Raw genomic sequence first — 24311 nt, forward strand, 5'->3', positions numbered from 1 at the left:
TCCCATGGCTTCCACTCCATCCTATCCCCCTTACCCTCCATGTTCTCGGTGTCCCTCTCCCACCTGGTCCCGCTATCCGTGCCTTGTGTAGGCTCTCCTGCTCTCCCTCATCTTCCTCATCCCCTGGCCACAGCTTTCCATTCCCCACTCGCATCTTCCCACCCTCCCCTTTTTAATTCCATCCCCCCCATCTTCCTTGGTACCCCCCCCCCCCACCTTCTCGCGTCCCCCCGTTTTCCTCATAGTCCCATTTTCCTCGTGTCTCCCCTCCTCTTCCTAGTGACCTTCCCTTGGCGTCACACTCTGGTACCCCCCCCCATTCTCGCTACCCCTCCCCATTTTCTCAGTTTCCCCCCCATCTTCCTGTTCCCCCCGCCCATTTTATCGGCGTCCTCCCCATTTTATGCGCTGTCCCCTCTCCAGTGTCCCTGTCCCCTCCCGCTTTCCGCAGCCCCCCACCCCCGTTCCGGTGTTCCCCCCCCCTCCCCCCCCCCCCCATCCCGGGGCTGGGCGGGGCCTGGCGCCGGCGCCGCGCGCTCGGGGGGGGCGTGGCCCGCGCGCGCGCCTGCCCTTTTATGGCCATGGCACGGGAGCGCGTCACGTGGGCGGGGAACGGCCTATGACGTCACCGGGGGGTCGCGCGCGTGGGCTCCGGGCGCGGGTCACGTCGGGTCACGGAGCGCGGGGTCACCCCCCCCTCTCTCATCCATATCGTGTCCCCTCTTTGTGCCCCTGCCACGCCCACCCCATGTCCCCCCTTTATGTCCCCCCGTGTCCCCCGCCACGCCCACCCCGTGTCCCCACTTTATGTCCCCCCGTGTCACCTGCCACGCCCACCCCGTGTCCCCCCTTTATGTCCCCCCGTGTCCCCCTGCCACGTCCACCCCTGTGTCCCCCGCCACGCCCACCCCGTGTCCCCCCATTATGTCCCCTTCTGTCCCCCCGCCACGCCCACCCCGTGTCCCCCCATTATGTCCCCTTGTGTCCCCCTGCCACGCCCACCCCATGTCCCCCCGTGTCCCCCGCCACGCCCACCCCGTGTCCCCCCATTATGTCCCCTTGTGTCCCCCTGCCACGTCCACCCCTGTGTCCCCCGCCACGCCCACCCCATGTCCCCACTTTATGTCCCCCTGTGTCCCCTGCCACGCCCACCCCGTGCCCCCCCTCGTGCCCCTCTTAGTTCCTCCTGTGTCCTCTTGCCACACCCACTTGGTGTCCCCTGTCCCTTGGTGTCACCCCCATCATGTCCCCTTTCCTCCATCACATCCCTGTTTCTTCCTCTGCCACACCCACTCCCGTCCCCCCATGTCTCCCTGAGGGTCCTGTCCCCAAATCACCCCAAATCACCCCGTGTCACCTGGTGACACCTTCCAGGACCTGCTCCAGTGTCGCTGTTCCTGTCACCCAGGTCCCTTGGGACCTTCCTGCCCCTGCTCTGTGTCACCCCCTCTGTGGGTACTGCCCCCCGTGTCACCCCTAAATCTCCTGCTTTGTCACCCCTAGGTCCTGCCCCTGTCACCCCTAACCCTACCCCTGTTCCTGCACCTTTCTGTCACCCCCCATGTCACCCCTGTCCCATGGGTCACCCATGTGCCACTCCCTGCCCTAGTCCCCTCTTCCACGTCTCCCCCGCCCATGTCACCAAAGCCACAGGAAACACCACCCAAAATCCCCAGGGGACACCCCCAACCCTTAGAGGGTTAAAGTGACCACACACACCCCACCCTGTGACACCCATGGGTGCGGGAGGGACCCAGGGAGGGCAAGGGGACACTTCAGCGTGACAGTGCCATCACAGCTGAGCCCCAGGTGGGCTGGGGACAGCCAGTGCTCAGCTGGGTGCTGAGGGGTGGGTGGGGTGACGGGGACACTGCCACCAGCTCCGGAGGCGGCCGGTGGCCTCGAGCCGAGGTTTTGTTTGTTGTTTTGGTCGCGCTTGCCATGGAGACGGGACTTGTGCAAACGCCATCATCTCTGCCGGCGCCACCAGGGACACTGTGGCTGCTGAGGAGGTCACGTCCTCCTCCCCCCGACCCCAGAGCCACCAGAGCCAGGCCCAGGTTGTCCCCATCATCATCATCACAGCAGGGCCCTGGCACCCATCACGTGCCACTGTGGGGATTTTGTCCCCTGGGCATTGTCCCCAGCACAGGTTTTGTCACCATGGCCACTGCCACCACCAGAATCCTCAGGGGGGTTATGGCCAGCCTGTCCCCATCATGGTCATTCTGTCCCTGCTACTGCAGCCACACTGTCCCCCCAAAAGCCACTCTGTCCTCAGCTCAGCCAGCACAGCCACACTGTCCCCACAGTGTCCCCACAGTATCCCCACTGTCACCACATCCTCACCTCTCAGCCACTACAATCGTGCTGTGTGGCACTGTCACCACAGCCACCCTGTGTGACACTGATCACCACGGTTATCCCTCATCCTGAGCTCAGCCACCACAGCCACCCTGTCCCCATGCAGCCCCTGTGTCCCCCTGCCACCACAGCCACTCTGTCCTTGCCACAATCTGTGTCTCCAGCACAGCCACTGCATCCTCACGTTGGTCACCAGAGCCACCCTGTCCCCATGCAGCCCCTGTGTCCCCCTGCCATCACAGCTGCCTTGTCCTCACACAGCTGCTGTCCCTTTGCCATCACAGCCACACTGTCCCTCCCAAAACCCCTGCATCCCTTCTGTGGCCACCCCACCGTGGCCATTCTGTCCCCACCATGACCACCCTGTCCTCAGCATGGCCACCACAGCCAGCCTGTCCCCACACAGCCACTGTGTCACCCTGTCCCCACTGTAACCTCTGTCCCCACCACAGCCATCCTCTCCCCACCACGACTACCCACCCCATCTTTACCTCGGCCAACACAGCCACACTGTCCCCACACAACTCTTTGTCCACGTGCCCCCATGGCCACCTTGTCCTCATCTTGGCCACCACAGCCACCTTGTCCCCACCCTGGCCATTCTGTCCCCATCACAACCACCCTGTCCTCAGCATGGCCACCACAGCCAGTCTGTCCCCACGCTGTATGCCCCTGCCACCAGGGCCACCCTGTCCCCCTGCCCCCCCGTGTCCTCCTCCCGGGGCGGGGTTCGGTCCCAGCCCTGGCCGCGGCCCCGGCGGATCCCGCCCTGGGGGCGGGCGGTGCCGGGCGGTCCCGGGCGGTCCCGAGCCGCCCCCGGGCCGCGGTGACATCAGCCGTGAAAAGGGCGCGGGCGGCGGCATCCGGCACTGCCGCCCCGGGAGCGCGGGACCGGCGCCGCAGGTAGGGAGGGGCTGGCACCGGGCAGCGGGCACCGGGAGCAAGCGGGCACGTGCCGGAGCGGGATGGCACCGGGCACCGGGAGCGACAGCGGGCACCGGCACGGAGATGCGGAGCGGGACAGCGATAGGAGCGGAGATGGGGACGGGCTCGGGACCGGCCAGTGTCCCCCCGTGTGTCCCCCCCCGGTAGCGGTGGCGGCCGGAGCGCGCCCGCGGAGCCGCCGGGACACGCGGCCGCGCCCGGGAAACGGGACCGGGGTGCGGCTTCCGGCCCCGCCGCGCTCGGAGCCCCGGGGCGCGCCCGCAGCGCTGGCTCCGCTCCCCTCCGGGCTGGCTCCGCTCCCCTCCTGGCCAGCTCCGCTCCCCTCCGGGCTGGCACCGCTCCCCTCCCCGCCGCCGTGTCCCCCCGGGGTCCCCTCCCCGCTACCCTCGGGGATCTCAGGGTGGTCGAGCCCTGGGTGCAGCCCCTCCTTTCTGTCCCCAAGGTGGCATTGTGCTGGTTGAGGTCCCCTCCCTGTTGCCACTGGAGGGTCTCAGGGGGTCCCGAGGGTGCTTCGGTCCCAGCCCTTTCCCTGCCGGTCCTAGGGCAGGGCTCAGGGGTGCCCGCGCTGTCTCTGGAGACCCCCGGGTGGCTGCCCCCTAACTGGGACCCTCGCTGCCCCCACGATGGCTCGCCAGCCCCAGTCGGGCTGGGCGCAGCCGCCTCCCGCGGGGTCCGGAGGTCGCTGGGACAGCGGGGCTGGGTCCGGGTGTGTCCCTCCTCCCTCCTGGGCAAGCCCCGGCTGGGTCGGGAAATGATCCTTGTTCCAGCTCCTCTTTGTTTCCCAACGCCTTGGCCCCGGCCGGGCGCTTCCCACGCCACCCCCCGCGGGGTCCCCGTGCCCCAGAGACCCCCACGGTGCCCCAAGGCTTTGGCTCTGGGGGCACATCTGGCTGGGGTGGGTTTGTTTTCCTCCTGTCTCTAAGAGCAGCACGCCCTGGGGACCCCCAAGCTGAAGCCTGGAGTGTGACAGGGGCCAGCTCTGCTGGGGAACCCCCGGGCAGCAGCTGCCACATGTCCCCAGCTTGCACGGGGACACCAGGGCAGCAGGGCCACCTGCACGTGTTCTGGCTTCTCAGTGTCCCCAAATGCCAGCGGGGCCGGATGGGGCGTGGGGGTGAAGCATGGGTGGATAGAGAGAGAGACCCTGGGGGCTCAGCACACCCTGGCTGTACTCTGCTCATGTCCCCCTTGAGCACAGCGCTATCTCCAGCATGGGTGGCACCTTGGCACACGCAGCACCTGGCCAGGGGTGGGGTCTGGCTGCCCCGCCGGGGTGGGGACGCTGCCGCCGGCAGCGCTGGCCCCACGTTCCTGCGCCAGTCCCGGATCTGGCTGCGGGCCCGAGCAAACGGGCGAGATCCGCAAACAAGCTCTGACCGGCCCCCGGTGCCTGCCAAGCCCGGCGCCGAGCTGAGGGACGGGGATGCTCTGAGTGGAGCCCAGCTGGGCACAGAGGGGTCTCGGAGCTGCCCACCGGGCACACACCCTGCTCCTGCTGCCGGCCAGCTGGGCAGGAAGGGGGCAGAGCCTGGGCAGCGCCTGGCACGGCTGATAAGGCTCTGTGCCGGACATCCAGGCAGGATGGGGCTCACGGGGCCCCTCCGGTGCCACCGGAGGCGCTGATGGGGTCCCACCCCCGCAGACCCCCCCTGCTGTCAGCATGGCAAACCGGGGCCCGTCGTACGGGCTGAGCAGGGAGGTGCAGCAGAAGATCGACCGGCAGTACGACCCCGAGCTGGAGCAGGTGCTGGTGCGCTGGATCCTGGCGCAGTGCGGCAGCGACGGCGTGGCACAGCCGGCGCCCGGCAGGGACGGCTTCCAGCAGTGGCTGAAGGACGGCACGGTGAGTAGCCCCGGGGCCAGCCGGGGCGGGGATGACCGTGCCGCGCACAGCTGAGCCCCGTTTGCGCCCGCAGGTGCTGTGCCGGCTCATCAACAGCCTCCACCCGCGGGGACAAGCGCCCGTGGCCAAAATCCAGGCGTCGGCCATGGCCTTCAAGCAGATGGAGCAGATCTCGCAGTTCTTGCAGGCGGCTGAGCGCTACGGCATCGCCGCCACCGACATCTTCCAGACCGTGGATCTCTGGGAAGGTGAGTGACCCGGAGGCCGTGGGGTGGGACAGGGGTGGAGGCAGAGCTGAGCCCGCTGTGGGTTTCCCAGGGAAGAACATGGCGTGTGTGCAGAGGACCCTGATGAACCTGGGCAGCCTGGCCGTGGCCAAGGGCGATGGGCTCTTCGTGGGAGACCCCAACTGGTTCCCCAAGTATGTGGGGGTGCTGGAGGCGGGGGGAGGCCGGGCTGTGGGATGCTGACACACCCTCCCTGTGCCTGCAGGAAGTCGCAGGAGAACCGGCGCGTCTTCTCCGAGGACAAGCTGAAGGAGGGGCAGAGCGTCATCGGGCTGCAGATGGGCACCAACCGGGGCGCCTCGCAGGCTGGCATGACGGGCTATGGGATGCCCCGCCAGATCCTCTGAGCGCCCCCAGAACCCCCCCCAAGCCCTCTGCCTGCCAGGGACCACCCCCAAACCGCCTTAACCCCCGCCGTGGACCAGTCGGGTGCCCCCCGGCCCAGGCAGCCGCCCCCCCTGCCGGTTTTGTCAGGACCAAAGTCATTTTTTTATTATTATTATTTAGCTGTGCCTTGGGGGCTGCTGGAAGCCCCCCAGTGTTTTGGGGAGCGACCCCTTGTGCCCCAATAAACGGCATTTAATTGTCTTCTTTCCAGGCTTGGATGGTTGTGATTTGGGGCTGGGGGAGGGTGGGGGGATCCTGCTGGGTTACACGGGGGGGGACCCCGGTTTGGGGGGTGCAGGGACCCCACGGCCACGTGGAGGGGTGGGGCCACGACAAAGGGGCGTGGCTTGGGCGGGGTCAGAGGATCAGGGCGGGGCAAAGAATAGGGGGCGGGCGAATCTCCGACGACCCCCGGAAGGGGGGGTCGCGTGTGTCGTGTTGATGTCGGGGCGCTTTAAGGAGGTTTGGGCAAGGGGGACAGCACAGGCGACAAGTGACGCAGCTCCGCCAAGCCCCGCCCCTCCTGCTTGAGGCCACGCCCCCAATTCCGAGCCCGGGCGCCCTACGAGTTGTTGGGGCGTTGCCATGGCAACGACACATCGCGACAGAGCGGGGTTGGAAACTCCGTCGCTGCATGTCGCGACACATCCGAACCGGCACCGGCAGCGAGATGGCAGCGGCGAGCGCCAGCCCCGGGTCCCGGTCCCTCCGTGCCCGGGGGTCTCTCCTCGCCCGCCGACGGCAGCTTCACCCGCCGGGATTTCCGTCTGTCTGTCCCGCAAACGTCCAGCTCCTCCCGCTGCCCCCCTCTGTCCCCGGCAGAGAACCCCGAGCTCCCCCCCGCCAAGTGGGGGAGTTCAGATCTCTCAAACTTTTATTTTCTGCAGGTCACCGCCTCCAGCAGCCCTGTGGTGATCGGTCAGGATGTGCCAAAACATCCTCCAGAGCTGCTCACCTCCAAGCCCAAGCTCAAGACCATCAGACTCATAACCAAGGACCTGATCCGGGACATCATGTAAGGGTTTGGTTTGGGTTTTTTTTTTGTGGTGGTGGTGTCAGTGCAGCATCCCAAAATCTCTAGGGAGCAGGGATTGGCAGTGTGCCCTGGGGATCCTGCCCCCTGCATCCCAGCCTGGTGCCACTTTCACCACACTTTCCCTTCCTGCCTCACCCCAAAACAAAAACCCACAGCTTCCCCAGCGCTTCCTCTCATTGTTTTGGGCTGCCTTGGTGGCCAAGTAGGCAGCTCAGGGTCTCTGTGTCACTGAACTCTGTCCCTGTGCTCCCCAGCATCCCCCAGGAGAAGCCTCAACCGTGTCTCATCATTGGAGAAAAGGAATATGAGAGGATCAAGGAATCAGCTCGAGCCCCAACTGATGTGGAGCGTTGGGACAGGCTGAAGACCCTGAAAGCCAGACAGGACGCTGCTTTTGTGGGCATTCCCCTCCTTCTTGCCCTTTTTCCTGCTCAGCCGGGTTCTAGGGGTGGTGGCTTCAACAAGGGGGTCCCTTTTGTCCCTCATGTTTTGGGGTTCAGGGCTCAGGGCTGCACTGAGAGCTGGGCAGCATCCCTGGAATTGAGCCCAGCACTCCCAGCCTTCCAACTGAGCCCAGAGCTGTGGGAAGGGGTGCCCATGGCCGTGCCAGGTCTGCAGGAGCCCCTCGTGTCCCCACTCTGTGCTGGGAACAGTGTGACCCCTGTGAGCCCTTCAGGACTGGGCAGCGCTCTCTGTCCCTGCAGGAATCCCTGAAAAAGGCCCAGATGGAGGAGCAGAGAAAGGCAGAACTGGAGGATGAGAGGGACCATCAGAGAGACGAGGAGGAGGAGGAGGAGCTGCTGCGGCGGGCGATGAGGATGAGGCTGGAGCAGGAGGAAGAGATGAGGGAGCTGAACACAGTGAGGCTCCCCGCTGTCACCTGGCACTGCTGAGCCTCCCCTGCTCCTCTCACTCCCCTTCCTCTCCTTCCCCTGCCCTCCCTGCTCCTGGGTCCCACAGACACCTCTTTTCCCCACAGCTGTTCCTCAGTGCCAAGTGCAACATGATCCGGGACAAGCAAGTGCTGGAGAAGCGGATGATCCACAAGGAGCTGGCAGAGGAGGAGAAACGCCTGGACAAGATTTTAAAAACGGGGTGGGAGAAGGGCTTGGAGGTGCAGGAGAAGCTGGAGAGCTGCAGGAAGCGGGAGCTGATCAGGTGGAGCCACCCCAGCCCTACCCATGCAGCATTCCCACAATGGGGAGCAGGTTCCAGAGGGAACCCTTGTGCTCCTGTGTTCCCAGAGCCAGGCAGCACCTGGTGAAGCAGATGGAGCAGAAGGCAGAGGAGCGAGCGCTGAGGGCTGAGGAGCTGCACCAGGAGGGCCAGAGGCAGCTGCAGCTCCTGGAGCAGATGAAGAGGGAGGAAAGGAAGGTGGGAGCAGAGAACAGGAGGGTGCAGGGAGTTTTTTCAGCTGGATCAGCCACACTCAGGGAGGATCAGAGCAGGATCAGAGCTCTGGTCCCATGGGGACTTGGTGGCATCCCAAAGCCTGCCTGCCCTGAGTGAGGAGGAGGAGGAGCAGGGAGCACTCAGCCCGGTGGCCTCCAGCCCTGCGTGGCATTTCCAGGCCTGGGAGCAGAAACAGGAACAGAAAAGGAAAATCTTTGCTGAAATTCAACGTTTCAACGTGGAGAGCCAGAGGCTGAAGGATCAACAGCGGGAGCAGGAGAGGCTGGAGGAGGAGCTGGTGCTGGAGCAACAGAGGCAGAAGGATGTGAGAGCAGCGGGGTCCTGGTGGAGCAGGAGCTGTCCTGGGTCTCTGTCCCACCCTGGGTGTCCCACCCTGGGGCTCTGTCCCACACCCTGGGGCTCTGTCCTTTCCTGGGTCTCTGTCCCACCCTGGGTCTCTGTCCCACCCTGGGGCTCTGTCCCACCCTGGATCTCTGTGTTACCCTGGGGCTCTGTCCCACCCTGGATCTCTATCCCACACCCTGGGGCTCTGTCCCACCCTGGGTCTCTGTCCCACCCTGGGTCTCTGTCCCACCCTGGGGCTCTGTCCCACCCTGGATCTCTGTGTTACCCTGGGTCTCTGTCCCACCCTGGGTCTCTATCCCACACCCTGGGGCTCTGTCCCATCCAGTGGCTCTGTCCCATCCAGTGGCTCTGTCCTTTCCTGGGTCTCTGTCCCACCCTGGGTCTCTGTCCCACACCCTGGGGCTCTGTCCTTTCCTGTGTCTCTGTCCTTTCCTGTGTCTCTGTCCCCATTAGGAGCGTGAGGCTGCCTTGCAGGCAGAGCAGGAACAGCTGCACAGGGAGAAGGAAAAGGAGCTGGCCCAGCTCAGAGCCAAGCAGGAGCAGGCCCAGGACTGGCAGGCAGAGCAGGTGAGTCTCACCTACAGGTGAGCTGCTCCTCTGCCACCACCTCTGTCCCCAGCCCTGGGTGTGGGGGGTCTGCAGGAGCAGCCCCTGCAGGCAGGGGATGTCCTGGAGTGGTGCTGGCAGAGCCAAAGCCACGGCCAAGGGCTTCCATGGCTGCCCCAGAGGGAAGCCCAGCACTGTCCCCTCCCTGGGCAGGATGCTCTGAAGGCCAAGAGGAACCAAGAGGCTGCAGAGAGGGAATGGAGGCAGCAGGAGCTGGAGAAGGCACAGAGGAAGGCTGGGATGGAGCAGCAGCTGAGGCAGGAGCGGCTGCAGCAGGTGGCCCAGAAGGATCAGCACTTGGCCATGCAGATGGAGCAGGACCGCCAGGAATTCCAGAGGGTGCTCAGGTGATCATGGGACTCAGGGATGGCTCAGGTGGTGGCTCTGGGGGCTCCAGTGCCAGCCCAGCAGGTGCTGTCCTGGTTTGAAGGACAGGTGTCTGCCAATAAAGGCAGGAGCTTCTCTATGAAATGGAGAATGTAAAACTCCTCCCTCCAAATTATTATAATTTTAAAATTAAGGGGCTCTCAGGCCAAGACATTGGAATTAGGAATAACAGTTCTTCACTAGGAAAATTAAAATAGAAATACAGTATTACAAAGAACAATCCCAAACCCTGCCAGAGTCAGAATCCAAGCTGACACCCGTCAGTCAGTCAGGGTGTTGGCACAGTCCCATTCAATGGTGGCTGCATCCTCCTGCAGTGGCAGATGTGGTTCAGCTGGAGCAGTGCTCCTGGAGAAGGTGCAGTTTCCTCTGAAGCTCCAGGGATGATGTGGAAAGGTCTGGTTTTCCTCTGGAATCCAGTGGAAAGAAGGTTCCTTGCTGTCCAAAATGTCAGTTTTTATCTGGGTAGGAAAGGCTTGGCTCCTCCCCTGGCTGGAGCATCTCCCAGTGGAATGATGGAATTTTATCAGTCATGCCCTGGGACTCACTGGCCATTAACAGGAGATATCTCCTGGAGGGAGGATGGGCTGTGGGAAGATAAAGATGATTGCCCAGCTGGTTTAAAGATGGCCCATTAGCAGATAATGTGTGCCAGGAGATCAGGGTCACTGCCCCACCACTGGTGACAGAATCCACATTTCTGCCACATCCTGCACTGCCACCCAAGACACGGGGGAGCTGCGGCAGGGTCCCTGAGCCAGCCCAGCTCTCCCACAGAGCCCAGCAGGAGCAGCTGGAGCAGGAGCAGCTGCAGCAGGAGCGGAGGGAGCTCCGGCAGCGCGCCCACGCCGCCGATCTGCGGCGGCAGATCCAGGAGCTCCGGCGGCGGCGGCAGCGGGAGCGGGCGGCGGTCACCGAGGAGCGCCGGCAGCAGGAGCAGGAGATCCGGCAGCGCCGCCAGCTCCTGGCCCGGCTCAGGCAGCAGAAACTGCAGGAATTCAGGTCAGGAGCTGCCAGCGCTGCTTCCCTGCGCTCCCCGAGTCCTTCCCGGTGTCCCCGCAGCTCCCTCTGCATCCTCAGCAAACAGGATCCATCCCTGATGGATTTTTTTTTTTTTCCCCTCTGCAGAGCCACTGGAATTCCTGATAAATATTGTGCCCAGGTGGAGCGCAGGGCTCGGAGCTGGAATTGCCCATGAGTTTAGTCCTGGCTTACAAGGTGGGGTCTAACCAAACCGTGTTTTCATCCTTTTAGTGGACGGGTCACTCGCTGTAGCTGGGTGTTAGAGAAGGGAAGGAGGCAAAGCCTGCAGGGCAGTGTTTGTTTGGCTTCCCAAAATGACTCAGCTGTGGTAATTTACACCTCAGGGGTCACCTCTGCCCCTGGGCCATCAAAAATCCCAGTGGGCAGCCTGTGGACAGACCTAGGACATCAAGGATTGGCCAGAGCATCCCATGAGTCACAGGAATACAGAATTCCATGGGGAAATTCCCTGCCATGGGAGAGGTACTGAACATAATCTGGGCTCTTTGGGGATTTGGGATACCACCACAGCTCAGAGGAGGACCAGACCTTCCACAGGGCCTCTGCTTTCGACAGGATTGCAACCATCACTCCAACACCCCGACTGACAGGATGTCAGGTTGTACTCTGCCTTTGTGGTTTGACTCCAGTTTTTATTGTAATCTTTCTATTAAATTGTGATTCCAACCTGAAATCTCCCTCAAGGTATTTGTGTGGTCATTTCTTCCAAACCAACACATCCATTGACTGAGTTCTCCAATAAATGACATCTTCTGAGCAGTGTTTTCCACAGGGATCTTGTTCTGCTCTCCCCCCCTCCCAGTACTCCCAAACCTGTGGTTTTACAAGCAGGATCACAGAGAGGAAAAGGGATGAAAAACCCTGCCCTGGCAGCAGGGGGATGGGAATTGAGAGGAGCAAAAACCACCACAGGACATTTTAAAAGGATTAATCAGTTCCAGTCTCCGGTGGGCAATACTCAGTCAGCGCCCCCTGCTGGCCGTGGCCAGAACTGCACCTGAGCGGGTTGGAAATTTCTGTTCTTGTCTTGCTGTTTCTTCTCTTTTATTCTATAAATTTGTATCATTTATCTGTTATTCCTTTTCTTACATTTTTGCCTGGAAGCCCCATCATTTTCTCAGTTATAACATTTAGAGAGTCGCTCCCTCTTTCCATTCCAGGAAGGTTCCACCTTTCCTTGGAAAATGTTTCTCTTTTAAACCAAGACAGTTTCCAGCTCCTGGGTTCCAGCGTGGATTGTCAGACACTCCAGGAGCAGACAGACTCCTCATGCTCTGCCTTTTAAGCCCTGGGGCCACCAAGGGCCCTGTCCCAAGGTGAGACTCCTGGTCACTTGGCCACTCAAGGGATGGGTTTGGCACCGTGTCCCTCTGTCCCCAGTGTGCTGTGGCTGACAGACTGACTGACACACAGGTCACCAAAAGCTGACCCAGCCCTGCCACACTCAGGTGATCCAAAATGTCTCAGGATATCAAATTGTTCCTGTCCCTGTGCCATGGCCTCATCCCCTCTGCCCTGGAAAAGGGGGAGGCTCTGGAACCCCCCCAGGGCCTTTGTGACATCATCACGTGGGGAACATGGCACAGGAGGGGTTTGAGAAACGGGGAGAAGGGAATCCAGATCACTGGTTTTTATTGGCAGCCCAAAATTGGAGAATCCCATTCCTAAAGGCCGACAGAGCTGAACAAAGAAACACCAACTCTGCCAGTTGAACCAAAAAGCTGCATTTTGGTGCCAGTAAGAGGAAATGAGTCCAGTGCTCCCCAGGCACTGGGAGGAGAGATGAGGAGCCGTGGGTGTACTGGGAGTGCTGAGAGGGGCATTGCAGAGGAACTGGGAGTACTGGGAGCGAGCATGGGAACCACCAGGATCTGCTGGGAGCAATGGAGAGGCACTGGGAGGGGAAATATGGGGAGCAGAGAGGGGAAGGAATGGGGGAGACTCTGAGGGTTCTGGGAGCAGAGCCCTCAGTGCCCCCAGAGCCACCAGAGCCCTCAGTGCCCCCAGTGCTCCCAGTGCTCCCAGTGCTCCCAGTGCTCCCAGTGCTCCCAGAGCCCTCAGTGCCCCCAGTGCCCCCAGAGCCACCAGTGCTCCCAGTGCTCCCAGTGCTCCCAGTATCACAGCACATTCCCATAGATGTTCTCAGTTGTCTTTGGTCGCCCATGGGTGGCTGCCAGCTCAGCGTAGGTCACCTGAGTGTCCTGGAGTGTGGTGGCACTTGGGGACACTGTGAGAGACACTGGCTGTGGCATCTGGGCAGGGGGACACCCATGGGTGACGTGTCCCAGCCCGGACTCACCCCCCGTCTGCTTGGTGCTCACGACGTGGGTGTACAGCACCTCCCCCTCCTCTGGGGGGGCCGGGGGCTCCGGGGGGGCCCTGAGGGAATAAAGGGGATGTGTGGGAGGGGATGGGAGGAATTGGGGGTCACAGGCCAGACTGTGGTTTGGGCCCCCCACTCACCTTTCCTGCTGTTTCCTGGCAGCTGCAAAGGAAAGAGGGGAGGGTGAACTGTGGGGTCCCCAGGTCAGTGACCCCTCTCAGGAATCCTCAAACCTCAATTTCCCCCAGGACCCCTGAGCAGCCCTGGTACCCCCAGAACCCCTGAATGACCCCAGTGCTCTGCACCCCTGAGCCTCCAGAACCTCAAGCTTGGCAGGGATGGAAACTCTCCAAATTCCCCCACATCACTGAAAGAACCCAAAAAATCCTGGAAGGACCTTGAACACCACCACAGATTATTCAGGAGCCTGAGTAAAAGTCCTGAGAGTTCAGCATAGCCCAAATCAGGGGTTGTGGGTGCTGCCCCATCACCCTCAAATTTTGGAACCTCCCCCCTAAGATCTCCACATTGTCCCCATTGTCACCCACCCGTGTTGTTCCACCGGTGCCAGCCCACAGCTCCTCCCACGAGCAGGAGCAGGAACAGGAGGGACCCACCAAGGGCTGCGGCCACCGCTGGGGACAGAAGGGACACATCAGTGTCACCTGTCCCTGCAGGGCTCCTGCAATCCCAACGACCCCGAGTGACCCCACCTGAGCTCCAGGGGTGTCCAGCGGCCACGGGCACTGCGGGGACACGGACAGGGCTGAGGGGGGGACACGAGGAGGATTTCTTGGGGACAGGGATGTCCCCGGGTGGGGTCCCCGTGCCCGTCCCCGCACTCACTGCGCACCGTGACGCCGAGCCGGGCGCTGCTCTTCCGCACGGTTCCCCCCTCGGAGCGCACCTCGCAGCTGTAATTCCCCGAGTGGGAGACCCCCACGGCGGGCACCAGGAGCTGCGGGGACCCCTGCGGGCCCCCCACCGACTGCCCGTCCCGGTAGAAGCGGTACAGGAGGGGGGCTGGGGGCCGCAGGGGGCTGGGGGTGCTGAGGCAGCTGAGATTGAGGGGGGACCCCTCGGGGAGCTCGGGGGGACCCTCCAGCAGCGGCACCGTGAAGAGCTCTGGGGAGGAGATGGGGGAGGGGGATTTGTGACCCCGAGTGGCTGGGGAGGGGCTGTGGGGGTGTCGGGGTGGCGGCTGCGGGGCGCTCACCCTGCACTGTCACTGGCACCGCCGCCGAACGCAACTGCAGAGAGGTTCCCACCCAGACGCTACAGCGGTAGCGGCCGCTGTGCAGCTCCAGATGGGACAGGGACAGCTCGGTGACATTGTGGAGAGTCGCCAGTTTCTTCCCATCACGGTAGAAGGTCACCGAGTTGAGCGGCAAGTCCCGCCTGCCCCGGCAGCGCAGTGTCACCGTGTCCCCCTCCAGCAGCGCCCGCGCGGCACCTGCAGCACCAGCGAGTCTGGGGACAGGGGGGACCTGTCACAGCCGATGTCACCGGGAACACCCATTTATCCCCAATTCCATGACCGGATCCTCCCGCACTGGGATGCTCTGGGATGTCCCCAGAGCAGGGGACAGGCTCTGGTCACACCAGGGGGTGACCCACGGAGCTGAGCCCACCCTGAGCCCTCGGGGTCCCCGCGGGTGCCGAGGTGGGGACACCCAAACCCCCCCTCACCATCTGAGACTCTCACGGTGGGGCTGATCCCGGTACCGGGTCTGTAACACCAGTAGGTGCCACTCTCGGCGACAGTGAAGTTGTCGCGTCCCTCTGGCCACCAGCGCTGCAAGTTCTTGTACCAGAGGGTGTCCCCGGCGGTCCCCGAGCCCCGGCAGGTCAGTGTCACCCGGTCCCACAGCACCGCCGGAGTCCAGGGGGGCTGCACCAGGAGCTGGGTGGCACCTGCGGGTGACAGGGGACAGCAGCCTGCCAGGGCCACCACGGGGCTGGGGACAGCGGGGCGGGGACACGGCATCCCCCGAGGACTCACCAGCGAGGAACACGGTCTGGGCTGGAAGGGAGAAGGGACAGGGCTGAGCGGGGGTGGCACCGTGGGGACAGCGGCACCGGGGGCTGGGTGGGGCTGTCCCCGAGCTGGCACATCCCCATGGTGTTTGTCCTCTTGTCCCTGTCCCCACATCCCTGTCCCCAGTTCCTGTCCCATTCCTGTCCCCCTCTCGCTGCCCCCAGGGCCATCCCACAACCCCGGTCACACTGAGGGGCCACTGGCTCTGTCCCCCACTGGCTCTGCTGGCCTTGGGGACCTCAGGGGACCCCAGAGCCCCCCTGTGCCCCCTCCCCACCGCTCTCTGCTCACCAGGGCCCATCCCCAGGGTGTCAGGCCCGTGCCCGGGGCACTCACCCCACAGCAGCAGTGTCACCTTCCCGGCCATCCCCGTGTCCCCGGCCGTGGGCACTCGCTGTCACTCGCTGCCAGAGCCCCGCGTCCCCTGGCTGGCGGCTCTTGGGATAATGGGGAAGGAAACGAGCTCAGATCTTATCTCACCGTGGTGGTGGCCCTTGGTGGGGGCAGGGTGGCCACAAGCCGGGGACAGGCTGGGTGGCACAAGGTGGCCACACCCTCTGAGCCCCCCACTCCTGGGAGCTCCATGTCCCACCTTGTGCCACCCAGCCTTGTCCCCAGCCTGTCCCCAGTGTGACCACAGCCTGTTCCCGGCTTGTGGCCACGCAGCCCCCACCAAGGGCCACCAACATGTGAGGACGAGACGTGACCTCGCGTCCTTCCCCTTTATCCCAAGAGCCACCAGCCAGGGGACGGGTGGCCCCAGCAGCGAGTGACAGCGAGTGCCCATGGCCGGGGACACCGGGATGGCCGGGAAGGTGGCGCTGCTGCTGTGGGGTGAGGGATTTGGGGACAGGAATGGGACAGGGGGACAGGAATGTGGGGACAGGGACAAGGGGACGAGGGCCATGGGCGTGGGGCAGGGGGGTGACCTGTGCCAGCTCGGGGACAGCCCCACCCCGCCCCCGGTGCCGCTGTCCCCACGGTGCCACCCCCACCCAGCCCTGTCCCTTCTCCCTTCCAGCCCAGACCGTGTTCCTCGCTGGTGAGTCCTCGGGGGATGCCGTGTCCCCGCCCCGCTGTCCCCAGCCCCGTGGTGGCCCTGGCAGGCTGCTGTCCCCTGTCACCCGCAGGTGCCACCCAGCTCCTGGTGCAGCCCCCCTGGACTCCGGCGGTGCTGTGGGACCGGGTGACACTGACCTGCCAGGGCTCGGGGACCGCCGGGGACACCCTCTGGTACAAGGACGGGCGGCGCTGGTGGCAGAAGCGACCCGACAGCTTGACTGTCACCGAGAGTGGCAGCTACAGCTGTGAGAGACCCAGGGCTGGGTTCAGCCCCCGAGTGACGGTCTCAGATGGTGAGAGGGGGTTTGGGTGTCCCCACCCCGGCACCCTCGGGGACACCAAGGGCTCGAGGTGGGCTGAGCTCCATGGGTCACCCCCTGGTGTCACCAGAGCCTCCTCAATCTCAGCTGCCTCAGCACCCCCAGCCCCCTGCGGCCCCCAGCCCCCCTCCTGTACCGCTTCTACCGGGACGGGCAGTTGGTGGGGGGCCCGCAGGGGTCCCCGCAGCTCCTGGTGCCCGCCGTGGGGGTCTCCCACTCGGGGAATTACAGCTGCGAGGTGCGCTCCGAGGGGGGAACCGTGCGGAAGAGCAGCGCCCGGCTCGGCGTCACGGTGCGCAGTGAGTGCGGGGACGGGCACGGGGACCCCACCCGGGGACATCCCTGTCCCCCAGAAACCCTCCTCGTGTCCCCCCCTCAGCCCTGTCCGTGTCCCCGCAGTGCCCGTGGCCGCTGGACACCCCTGGAGCTCAGGTGGGGTCACTCGGGGTCGTTGGGATTGCAGGAGCCCTGCAGGGACAGGTGACACTGATGTGTCCCTTCTGTCCCCAGCGGTGGCCGCAGCCCTTGGTGGGTCCCTCCTGTTCCTGCTCCTGCTCGTGGGAGGAGCTGTGGGCTGGCACCGGTGGAACAACACGGGTGGGTGACAATGGAGACCCTGGAGATCTTAGTGGGGAGGTTCCAAAATTTGAGGGTGATGGGGCAGCACCCACAACCCCTGATTTGGGCTATGCTGAGTTCTCAGGACTTTTACTCAGGCTCCTGAATAATTTGTGGTGGTGTTCGAGGTCCTTGCAGGGATTTTGGGGGTTCTTTCAGTGATCTGGGGGGAATTTGGAGAGTTTCCATCCCTGCCAAGCTTGAGGTTCTGGGGGCTCAGGGGGTGCAGAGCACTGGGGTCATTCAGGGGTTCTGGGGGTACCAGGGCTGCTCAGGGAAATTGAGGGTGCAGTGCAGGGTTTGAGGATTCCTGAGAGGGGTCACTGACCTGGGGACCCCACAGTTCACCCTCCCCTCTTCCCTTTGCAGCTGCCAGGAAACAGCAGGAAAGGTGAGTGGGGGGCTCAAACCACACTCTGGCCTGTGACCCCCAATTCCTCCCATCCCCTCCCACACATCCCCTTTATTCCCTCAGGGCCCCCCCGGAGCCCCCGGCCCCCCCAGAGGAGGGGGAGGTGCTGTACACCCACGTCGTGAGCACCAAGCAGACGGGGGGTGAGTCCGGGCTGGGACACGTCACCCATGGGTGTCCCCCTGCCCAGATGCCACAGCCAGTGTCTCTCACAGTGTCCCCAAGTGCCACCACACTCCAGGACACTCAGGTGACCTACGCTGAGCTGGCAGCCACCCATGGGCGACCAAAGACAACTGAGGACATCTATGGGAATGTGCTGTGATACTGGGAGCACTGGGAGCACTGGGAGCACTGGTGGCTCTGGGGGCACTGGGGGCACTGAGGGCTCTGGGAGCACTGGGAGCACTGGGAGCACTGGGAGCACTGGTGGCTCTGGGGGCACTGGGGGCACTGGGAGCACTGGGGGCACTGGGGGCACTGAGGGCTCTGCTCCCAGAACCCTCAGAGTCTCCCCCATTCCTTCCCCTCTCTGCTCCCCATATTTCCCCTCCCAGTGCCTCTCCATTGCTCCCAGTAGATCCAGGTGGTTCCCATGCTCGCTCCCAGTACTCCCAGTTCCTCTGCAATGCCCCTCTCAGCACTCCCAGTACACCCACGGCTCCTCATCTCTCCTCCCAGTGCCTGGGGAGCACTGGACTCATTTCCTCTTGCTGGCACCAAAATGCAGCTTTTTGGTTCAACTGGCAGAGTTGGTGTTTCTTTGTTCAGCTCTGTCGGCCTTTAGGAATGGGATTCTCCAATTTTGGGCTGCCAATAAAAACCAGTGATCTGGATTCCCTTCTCCCCGTTTCTCAAACCCCTCCTGTGCCATGTTCCCCATGTGATGATGTCACAAAGGCCCTGGGGGGGGGTTCCAGAGCCTCCCCCTTTTCCAGGGCAGAGGGGATGAGGCCATGGCACAGGGACAGGAACAATTTGATATCCTGAGACATTCTGGATTACCTGAGTGTGGCAGGGCTGGGTCAGCTTTTGGTGACCTGTGTGTCAGTCAGTCTGTCAGCCACAGCACACTGGGGACAGAGGGACACTCTGCCAAACCCATCCCTTGAGTGGCCAAGTGACCAGGAGTCTCACCTTGGGACAGGGCCCTTGGTGGCCCCAGGGCGTAAAAGGCAGAGCATGAGGAGTCTGTCTGCTCTTGGAGTGTCTGCCCCATCCAAGCTGGAACTCAGGAGCTGGAAACTGTCTTGGTTTAAAAGAGAAACATTTTCCAAGGAAAGGTGGAACCTTCCTGGAATGGAAAGAGGGAGCGACTCTCTAAATGTTATAACTGAGAAAATGATGGGGCTTCCAGGCAAAAATGTAAGAAAAGGAATAACAGATAAATGATACAAATTTAGAGGATAAAAGAGAAGAAAAAGCAAGAGAAGAACAGAAATTTCCAACCCGCTCAGGGCTGTTTGTTCACCTTTGGTGCAGTTCTGGCCACGGCCAGCAGGGGGCGCTGTAGGGAGCGATCCCGGCCAGCAGGGGGCGCTGCAGGGAGCACTCCCGGCCAGCAGGGGGCGCTGCAGGGAGCACTCCCGGCCAGCAGGGGGCGCTGAACCCCAGGCAGGTCTCAGGCCCACAGCAGCACCTCTCGTGCCTTTCCACCACAATTCCTGAAAACCCTCAGCCTCTCACTGCCTTTTCCTCCTCCAGCCCCGGCACAGCAGCTCTGGGAATGTTGAATTCCTCTGGGATGTTGAGGAAAGCAGGTGCTCCTTGCTGACACTGCCAGGGCTCCTCAGGGGCTCCACAGCACGTTCGGAGCTGCTGCTCTTCCTGGGCCACTGCTGGTCCTGACACAGCAGCCATGGGGGGAGGAGGAGAGGGAGCAGCAGAGCCTTAACGAGCTGTTGTAATTAGGGTCGGGGTTCCTAAAGGTCACCTGTGCTGCTGAACCATCCCTGTGCACAAACACCCGGCTCTGCTGCCTCTCCCGGGGATTTTGGGCTGCTGTGGCAGCACTGGACACATTTTGGGGCTCAGGTGCCCCCAGCCCTGCCCACAAGGAGTTCTTTTGTCTGCCGGCTTTGAAGGTTTTGTGGAGCTTCTCACGTTGGCCACTGCACAGGGATGGGCATTGGCCAGCCCTGCTCTGGCCAGCCCCAGGTGGCAGCCAGGACCTGAGGCTCCCCCCGCCCCCTTGGCTTTGATTCTCGCAGCTTTCGAGCTGCTGCAAAGGTGAGAATTGTGTGGGGGAAAAGGCCTGGCTGCGGTTTGCTCAACAACCTGAGCGGGACCCTCCTCCTTCCCGAGCTGAGCAGGCAGAGCTGAGAATCACAAACCGTTTCTCCCGGTTTAATGCAAAAGCTGCGGTTTGTGTCCGAGAAGAGGGACAAGGGTCCTGTGGCCCCGGGCACTGGGGGAGGGAATGGGGAGCCCTGGGGGTACTGGGAGCACTGGAATGGGGAGCTCTGGAGCAGCCCAACATGGGAACCTTCACTCGTGGCCACCCCCCGGGCAGGGTGGGCAACCATGGGAGGCTGGGGAGGGGGGTGTCCTTGGGGAGGGACCTCCAGTGTCCCCAGTGTTCCCTTGTGCCCCCAGTGTTCCCAGTGTCCCCAGTTCCCCCAGTGCCCTAAGTGTCACAGCTTGTTCTCGTGGCTGTGACCGCGGTCCCGCTGTCGCCCGTGGGGTCCCGGCAGCTCCTCGTGGTCACCTGTGAGAGACTCTGGGGTTGGGGACCTGGGTGGGGGTGACACCCGTGGGTGACGTGTCCCTGTCCCCCCCTGTGCTCACGCCCTGCCCGCTCGGTGCCCATGTGGGGGTCCAGCACCGCCCCCTCCTCCCGGGGGTCCTGTGGGGATAAGGGGGGTGTCCTGGTTTGAAGGACAGGTGTCTGCCAGTAAAGGCAGAAGTTTTCCTTTGAAGCACAGACCCGAATTCCACTCCCCCCAAATATTACAAACGTTTGAATCAAGGACTCTGAGGCAGAGATAAGGGGGTAGGAATAACAGCTCTTTTACTAATATATCCAACTGTACCAGCAGAAACAACAGCAGTTGTTAAAATTACTAACAAAACAGAACAGATTACTCGGTTCCAGTCCTTTCTTTAGCTGTGGACACGCTCTCTCTCGGCAGGAGCGGAGGCGGGAAGGGGCGGCCGCGGCCGCGCCGGTCTCAGGGGGGAGCGGCTGGAGCGGGCAGCTCCTTGCTCACCGTTTGGGTTCTGGTGCTCAGCTGTGTCCGCAGAGACTGGAGGCTGGAGCAGGGCAGATGCAGGGCAGGTGATCGCAGAGGGTCTGGCTCTCCTGCCTTCGGCCGCGTGGCTCCAAGACCGAGAGGATCCTCCTCCCAGCCCCCGGAAACACGAGAGCCCCTCTCCAAGCCGATCCCACCTCCCCCTTTTGTCCAGAGCCAGCAAAGATCCGCGGTGTACCCGGCAGCTCCATTGGCATGACAATGGGAACAATTCTTTAAATTGACACAGCAATAGGAAAAACACTCAACCCCCAACAGGGGGTCTGGGTGGTGTCTGGGAGGGGGAAAGGGGCGTCCCCAGAGACCCCCACTCACCTGTCCTGGGGCTTTCTGGCGGCTGCAAGGAAAAGGGGAGGGGGTCACCATGGGGACCCTGGGACCCCTGAACATCCCTGAACCTCGGCAGCTCCGCCCACCCACGGGAGTCCCAAATCCCCACTGGAGCCCCGATTCCCACTGCACCCCTGATTGCCCCCGGACACTCCAAGCACCCCTGAACCCCCCACAACTTCTGCACCACTGCACTGTCCCCAGCACCCCCAGTGTCCCCGACCCTCTGAGCAACAAAACTCAAAGCCCGGCAGGGAGGGGCACCCCCCAAACTCCCCCAGGACCCTAAAAACATCCCCCAACATCCCTGCACAGCCCTCCAGGACCTTCCCAAACCCTCCAGGAGCTCCCAGTGCCACCCCAATGTTCCTCCAAGCCCACCCAGGGATGCCCCTGGGGCCCAACCGAGACCCCCCAAATTCCCCCCGCGACCCCCAGGACCCCCAGCCGAGGTCACGGTGGGCTCAGTTTCCCCCCAGCCCAGGGGCCCTGGCCCCCCCACTCTGGGGGCTCCCCCTTCCCCGAGTGTCACAGCTTTGGCTGCAGGTTGTCATAGATGTCACCGGGTTCCCAGGGCTGCCCACGCGGCCCCCGCAGCTCCATGTAGGTGGCCTGAGGGTCCTGCACGGGGGGGGCCCTGTGGGAATAAGGGGGGGTGTGGAAGGGGATGGGGGGGTCCTGAGGGTTTGGGGAAAACCCAAACCGTGCTCAGAGCCTGCGCTCACCTTTCCTGGCGCTTCCTGGCACCTGCAAAGGAAAACCGGAGGGGTGACTTTGGTTCCCCACCCACCCTCGGAACCCTGAACCACCACCGGACCCTCAATTCCCTCCAGGTCCCCCCAGTATGGCCCCACAAACCCTGAACCACCCCACTGCCCCAACCCGCTGACCCCCCAGAACCCCGATCCTGGCAGGGAGGGGCCCCCTCAGAACTCCCCAAAAATCCCTGATGGGACCCCCAACATCCCTGCAGGACCCTCCAGCCCCTCCCCAGACACCCCAGGGCCCTGAGCCAAGGTCACGGGGGGCTCAGCCCCTCCCCACTCAGGGGCTGTGGGGGCCACCCTCCCCTTCCCTGGGGCCCTCGCAGCGCTCTGCAGGACCCGTGTCCCCCATTGTCACCCACCCGCGTGGATCCGCCAGTGCAAGGCCACAGCGAGCAGGACCAGGAACAGCAGGGACACAACGACCCCCGCAGCCACTGCAGGGAGCAGAGGGGGACGCGCTGATGTCACCGGGGTCACCCCAGAGGTTCTGCAATCCCAGTGACCTCAGGAGCTCCCCCCCCCGTGCCCTGTTCCGTTTGTGTCACTGCCAGGGACAGAGGGGGGTGGCCCTGGGTCATCTGTGACCCGCGGATCTCAGACCCACGCGGGAACCCCGAGTGACCCCACCTGAGCTCCAGGGGGGTCCAGCGGCCACGGGCACTGCGGGGACACGGACAGGGCTGAGGGGGGACACGAGGAGGGTTTCTGGGGGACAGGGATGTCCCCGGGTGGGGTCCCCGTGCCCGTCCCCGCACTCACTGCGCACCGTGACGCCGAGCCGGGCGCTGCTCTTCCGCACGGTTCCCCCCTCGGAGCGCACCTCGCAGCTGTAATTCCCCGAGTGGGAGACCCCCACGGCGGGCACCAGGAGCTGCGGGGACCCCTGCGGGCCCCCCACCGACTGCCCGTCCCGGTAGAAGCGGTACAGGAGGGGGGCTGGGGGCCGCAGGGGGCTGGGGGTGCTGAGGCAGCTGAGATTGAGGGGGGACCCCTCGGGGAGCTCGGGGGGACCCTCCAGCAGCGGCACCGTGAAGAGCTCTGGGGAGGAGATGGGGGAGGGGGATTTGTGACCCCGAGTGGCTGGGGAGGGGCTGTGGGGGTGTCGGGGTGGCGGCTGCGGGGCGCTCACCCTGCACTGTCACTGGCACCGGCGCCGAACGCAACTGCAGAGAGGTTCCCACCCAGACGCTACAGCGGTAGCGGCCGCTGTGCAGCTCCAGATGGGACAGGGACAGCTCGGTGACATTGTGGAGAGTCGCCAGTTTCTTCCCATCACGGTAGAAGGTCACCGAGTTGAGCGGCAAGTCCCGCCTGCCCCGGCAGCGCAGTGTCACCGTGTCCCCCTCCAGCAGCGCCCGCGCCGGCACCTGCAGCACCAGCGAGTCTGGGGACAGGGGGCACCTGTCACAGCCGATGTCACCATGAACACCCATTTATCCCCAATTCCATGACCGGATCCTCCCGCACTGGGATGCTCTGGGATGTCCCCAGAGCAGGGACAGGCTCTGGTCACACCAGGGGGTGACCCACGGAGCTGAGCCCACCCTGAGCCCTCGGGGTCCCCGCGGGTGCCGAGGTGGGGACACCAAACCCCCCCTCACCATCTGAGACTCTCACGGTGGGGCTGATCCCGGTACCGGGTCTGTAACACCAGTAGGTGCCACTCTCGGCGACAGTGAAGTTGTCGCGTCCCTCTGGCCACCAGCGCTGCAAGTTCTTGTACCAGAGGGTGTCCCCGGCGGTCCCCGAGCCCTGGCAGGTCAGTGTCACCCGGTCCCACAGCACCGCCGGAGTCCAGGGGGGCTGCACCAGGAGCTGGGTGGCACCTGCGGGTGACAGGGGACAGCAGCCTGCCAGGGCCACCACGGGGCTGGGGACAGCGGGGCGGGGACACGGCATCCCCCGAGGACTCACCAGCGAGGAACACGGTCTGGGCTGGAAGGGAGAAGGGACAGGGCTGAGCGGGGGTGGCACCGTGGGGACAGCGGCACCGGGGGCTGGGTGGGGCTGTCCCCGAGCTGGCACATCCCCATGGTGTTTGTCCTCTTGTCCCTGTCCCCACATCCCTGTCCCCAGTTCCTGTCCCATTCCTGTCCCCCTCTCGCTGCCCCCAGGGCCATCCCACAACCCCGGTCACACTGAGGGGCCACTGGCTCTGTCCCCCACTGGCTCTTCTGGCCTTCGCGACCTCAGGGGACCCCAGAGCCCCCCTGTGCCCCCTCCCCACCGCTCTCTGCTCACCAGGGCCCATCCCCAGGGTGTCAGGCCCGTGCCCGGGGCACTCACCCCACAGCAGCAGTGTCACCTTCCCGGCCATCCCCGTGTCCCCGGCCATGGGCACTGGCTGTCACTCGCTGCCAGAGCCCCGCGTCCCCTGGCTGGCGGCTCTTGGGATAATGGGGAAGGAAACGAGCTCAGATCTTATCTCACCGTGGTGGTGGCCCTTGGTGGGGGCAGGGTGGCCACAAGCCGGGGACAGGCTGGGTGGCACAAGGTGGCCACACCCTCTGAGCCCCCCACTCCTGGGAGCTCC

At 63.7% G+C, this 24311-nt stretch overlaps 3 protein-coding genes and 2 long non-coding RNA genes across 8 annotated transcripts; 3 read left to right on the top strand and 2 right to left on the bottom strand.

Moving 5' to 3' along the window:
- The first annotated feature begins 3141 nt into the window (after positions 1-3141).
- TAGLN2 (transgelin 2) lies at positions 3142-6032 on the top strand. The gene is made up of 5 exons (XM_056511051.1): positions 3142-3267; positions 4952-5152; positions 5226-5400; positions 5471-5573; positions 5645-6032. The coding sequence occupies exons 2-5, from the start codon at positions 4970-4972 to the stop codon at positions 5784-5786; spliced, it is 603 nt and encodes a 200-aa protein (XP_056367026.1). The 5' UTR covers positions 3142-3267; positions 4952-4969; the 3' UTR covers positions 5787-6032.
- Positions 6033-6383: 351 nt separating this feature from the next.
- On the top strand, positions 6384-11358 carry CFAP45 (cilia and flagella associated protein 45). Of its 2 annotated transcripts, XM_056510965.1 has the most exons (12): positions 6384-6595; positions 6714-6841; positions 7117-7258; positions 7567-7722; positions 7842-8020; positions 8107-8236; positions 8433-8579; positions 9074-9187; positions 9380-9573; positions 10391-10615; positions 10742-10831; positions 10981-11358. In XM_056510965.1, exons 1-11 carry the CDS (start codon positions 6461-6463, stop codon positions 10809-10811), a joined length of 1620 nt encoding a protein of 539 aa, XP_056366940.1. In that variant the 5' UTR covers positions 6384-6460; the 3' UTR covers positions 10812-10831; positions 10981-11358. The 2 variants fall into 2 exon arrangements, with proteins under 2 accessions (XP_056366940.1, XP_056366938.1); XM_056510963.1 differs by having other exon boundaries at positions 10742-11358.
- A 1449-nt stretch (positions 11359-12807) lies between these two features.
- On the bottom strand, positions 12808-13610 carry LOC130263494 (uncharacterized). Of its 2 annotated transcripts, XR_008842337.1 has the most exons (4): positions 13529-13610; positions 13121-13142; positions 12957-13036; positions 12808-12884 (listed from the first exon to the last, which is right to left on the bottom strand). It is a non-coding gene; the product is annotated as an uncharacterized LOC130263494 (long non-coding RNA). The 2 variants fall into 2 exon arrangements; XR_008842336.1 differs by lacking the exon at positions 12808-12884 and having other exon boundaries at positions 12909-13036.
- Positions 13611-13679: 69 nt separating this feature from the next.
- LOC130263223 (uncharacterized) lies at positions 13680-24139 on the bottom strand (the record flags this gene model as incomplete). Its single annotated transcript, XM_056510756.1, has 15 exons — positions 24065-24139; positions 23380-23713; positions 22908-23162; positions 22538-22816; positions 22406-22458; positions 22138-22212; positions 21737-21758; positions 21492-21648; positions 20997-21018; positions 20218-20275; positions 14983-15003; positions 14706-14894; positions 14197-14433; positions 13827-14105; positions 13680-13726 (listed from the first exon to the last, which is right to left on the bottom strand). Coding segments are annotated over exons 2-15 (1992 nt in total), but the record flags the coding sequence as incomplete, so codon positions are not given.
- On the top strand, positions 16916-17772 carry LOC130263492 (uncharacterized). 2 transcript variants are annotated; one of them, XR_008842334.1, is made up of 4 exons: positions 16916-16997; positions 17388-17409; positions 17494-17573; positions 17646-17772. It is a non-coding gene; the product is annotated as an uncharacterized LOC130263492 (long non-coding RNA). The 2 variants fall into 2 exon arrangements; XR_008842333.1 differs by lacking the exon at positions 17646-17772 and having other exon boundaries at positions 17494-17639.
- Positions 24140-24311: the final 172 nt, after the last annotated feature.

Source organism: Oenanthe melanoleuca, chromosome 25 (assembly GCF_029582105.1).
Source record: "Oenanthe melanoleuca isolate GR-GAL-2019-014 chromosome 25, OMel1.0, whole genome shotgun sequence".
Lineage (NCBI taxonomy): Eukaryota > Metazoa > Chordata > Aves > Passeriformes > Muscicapidae > Oenanthe > Oenanthe melanoleuca.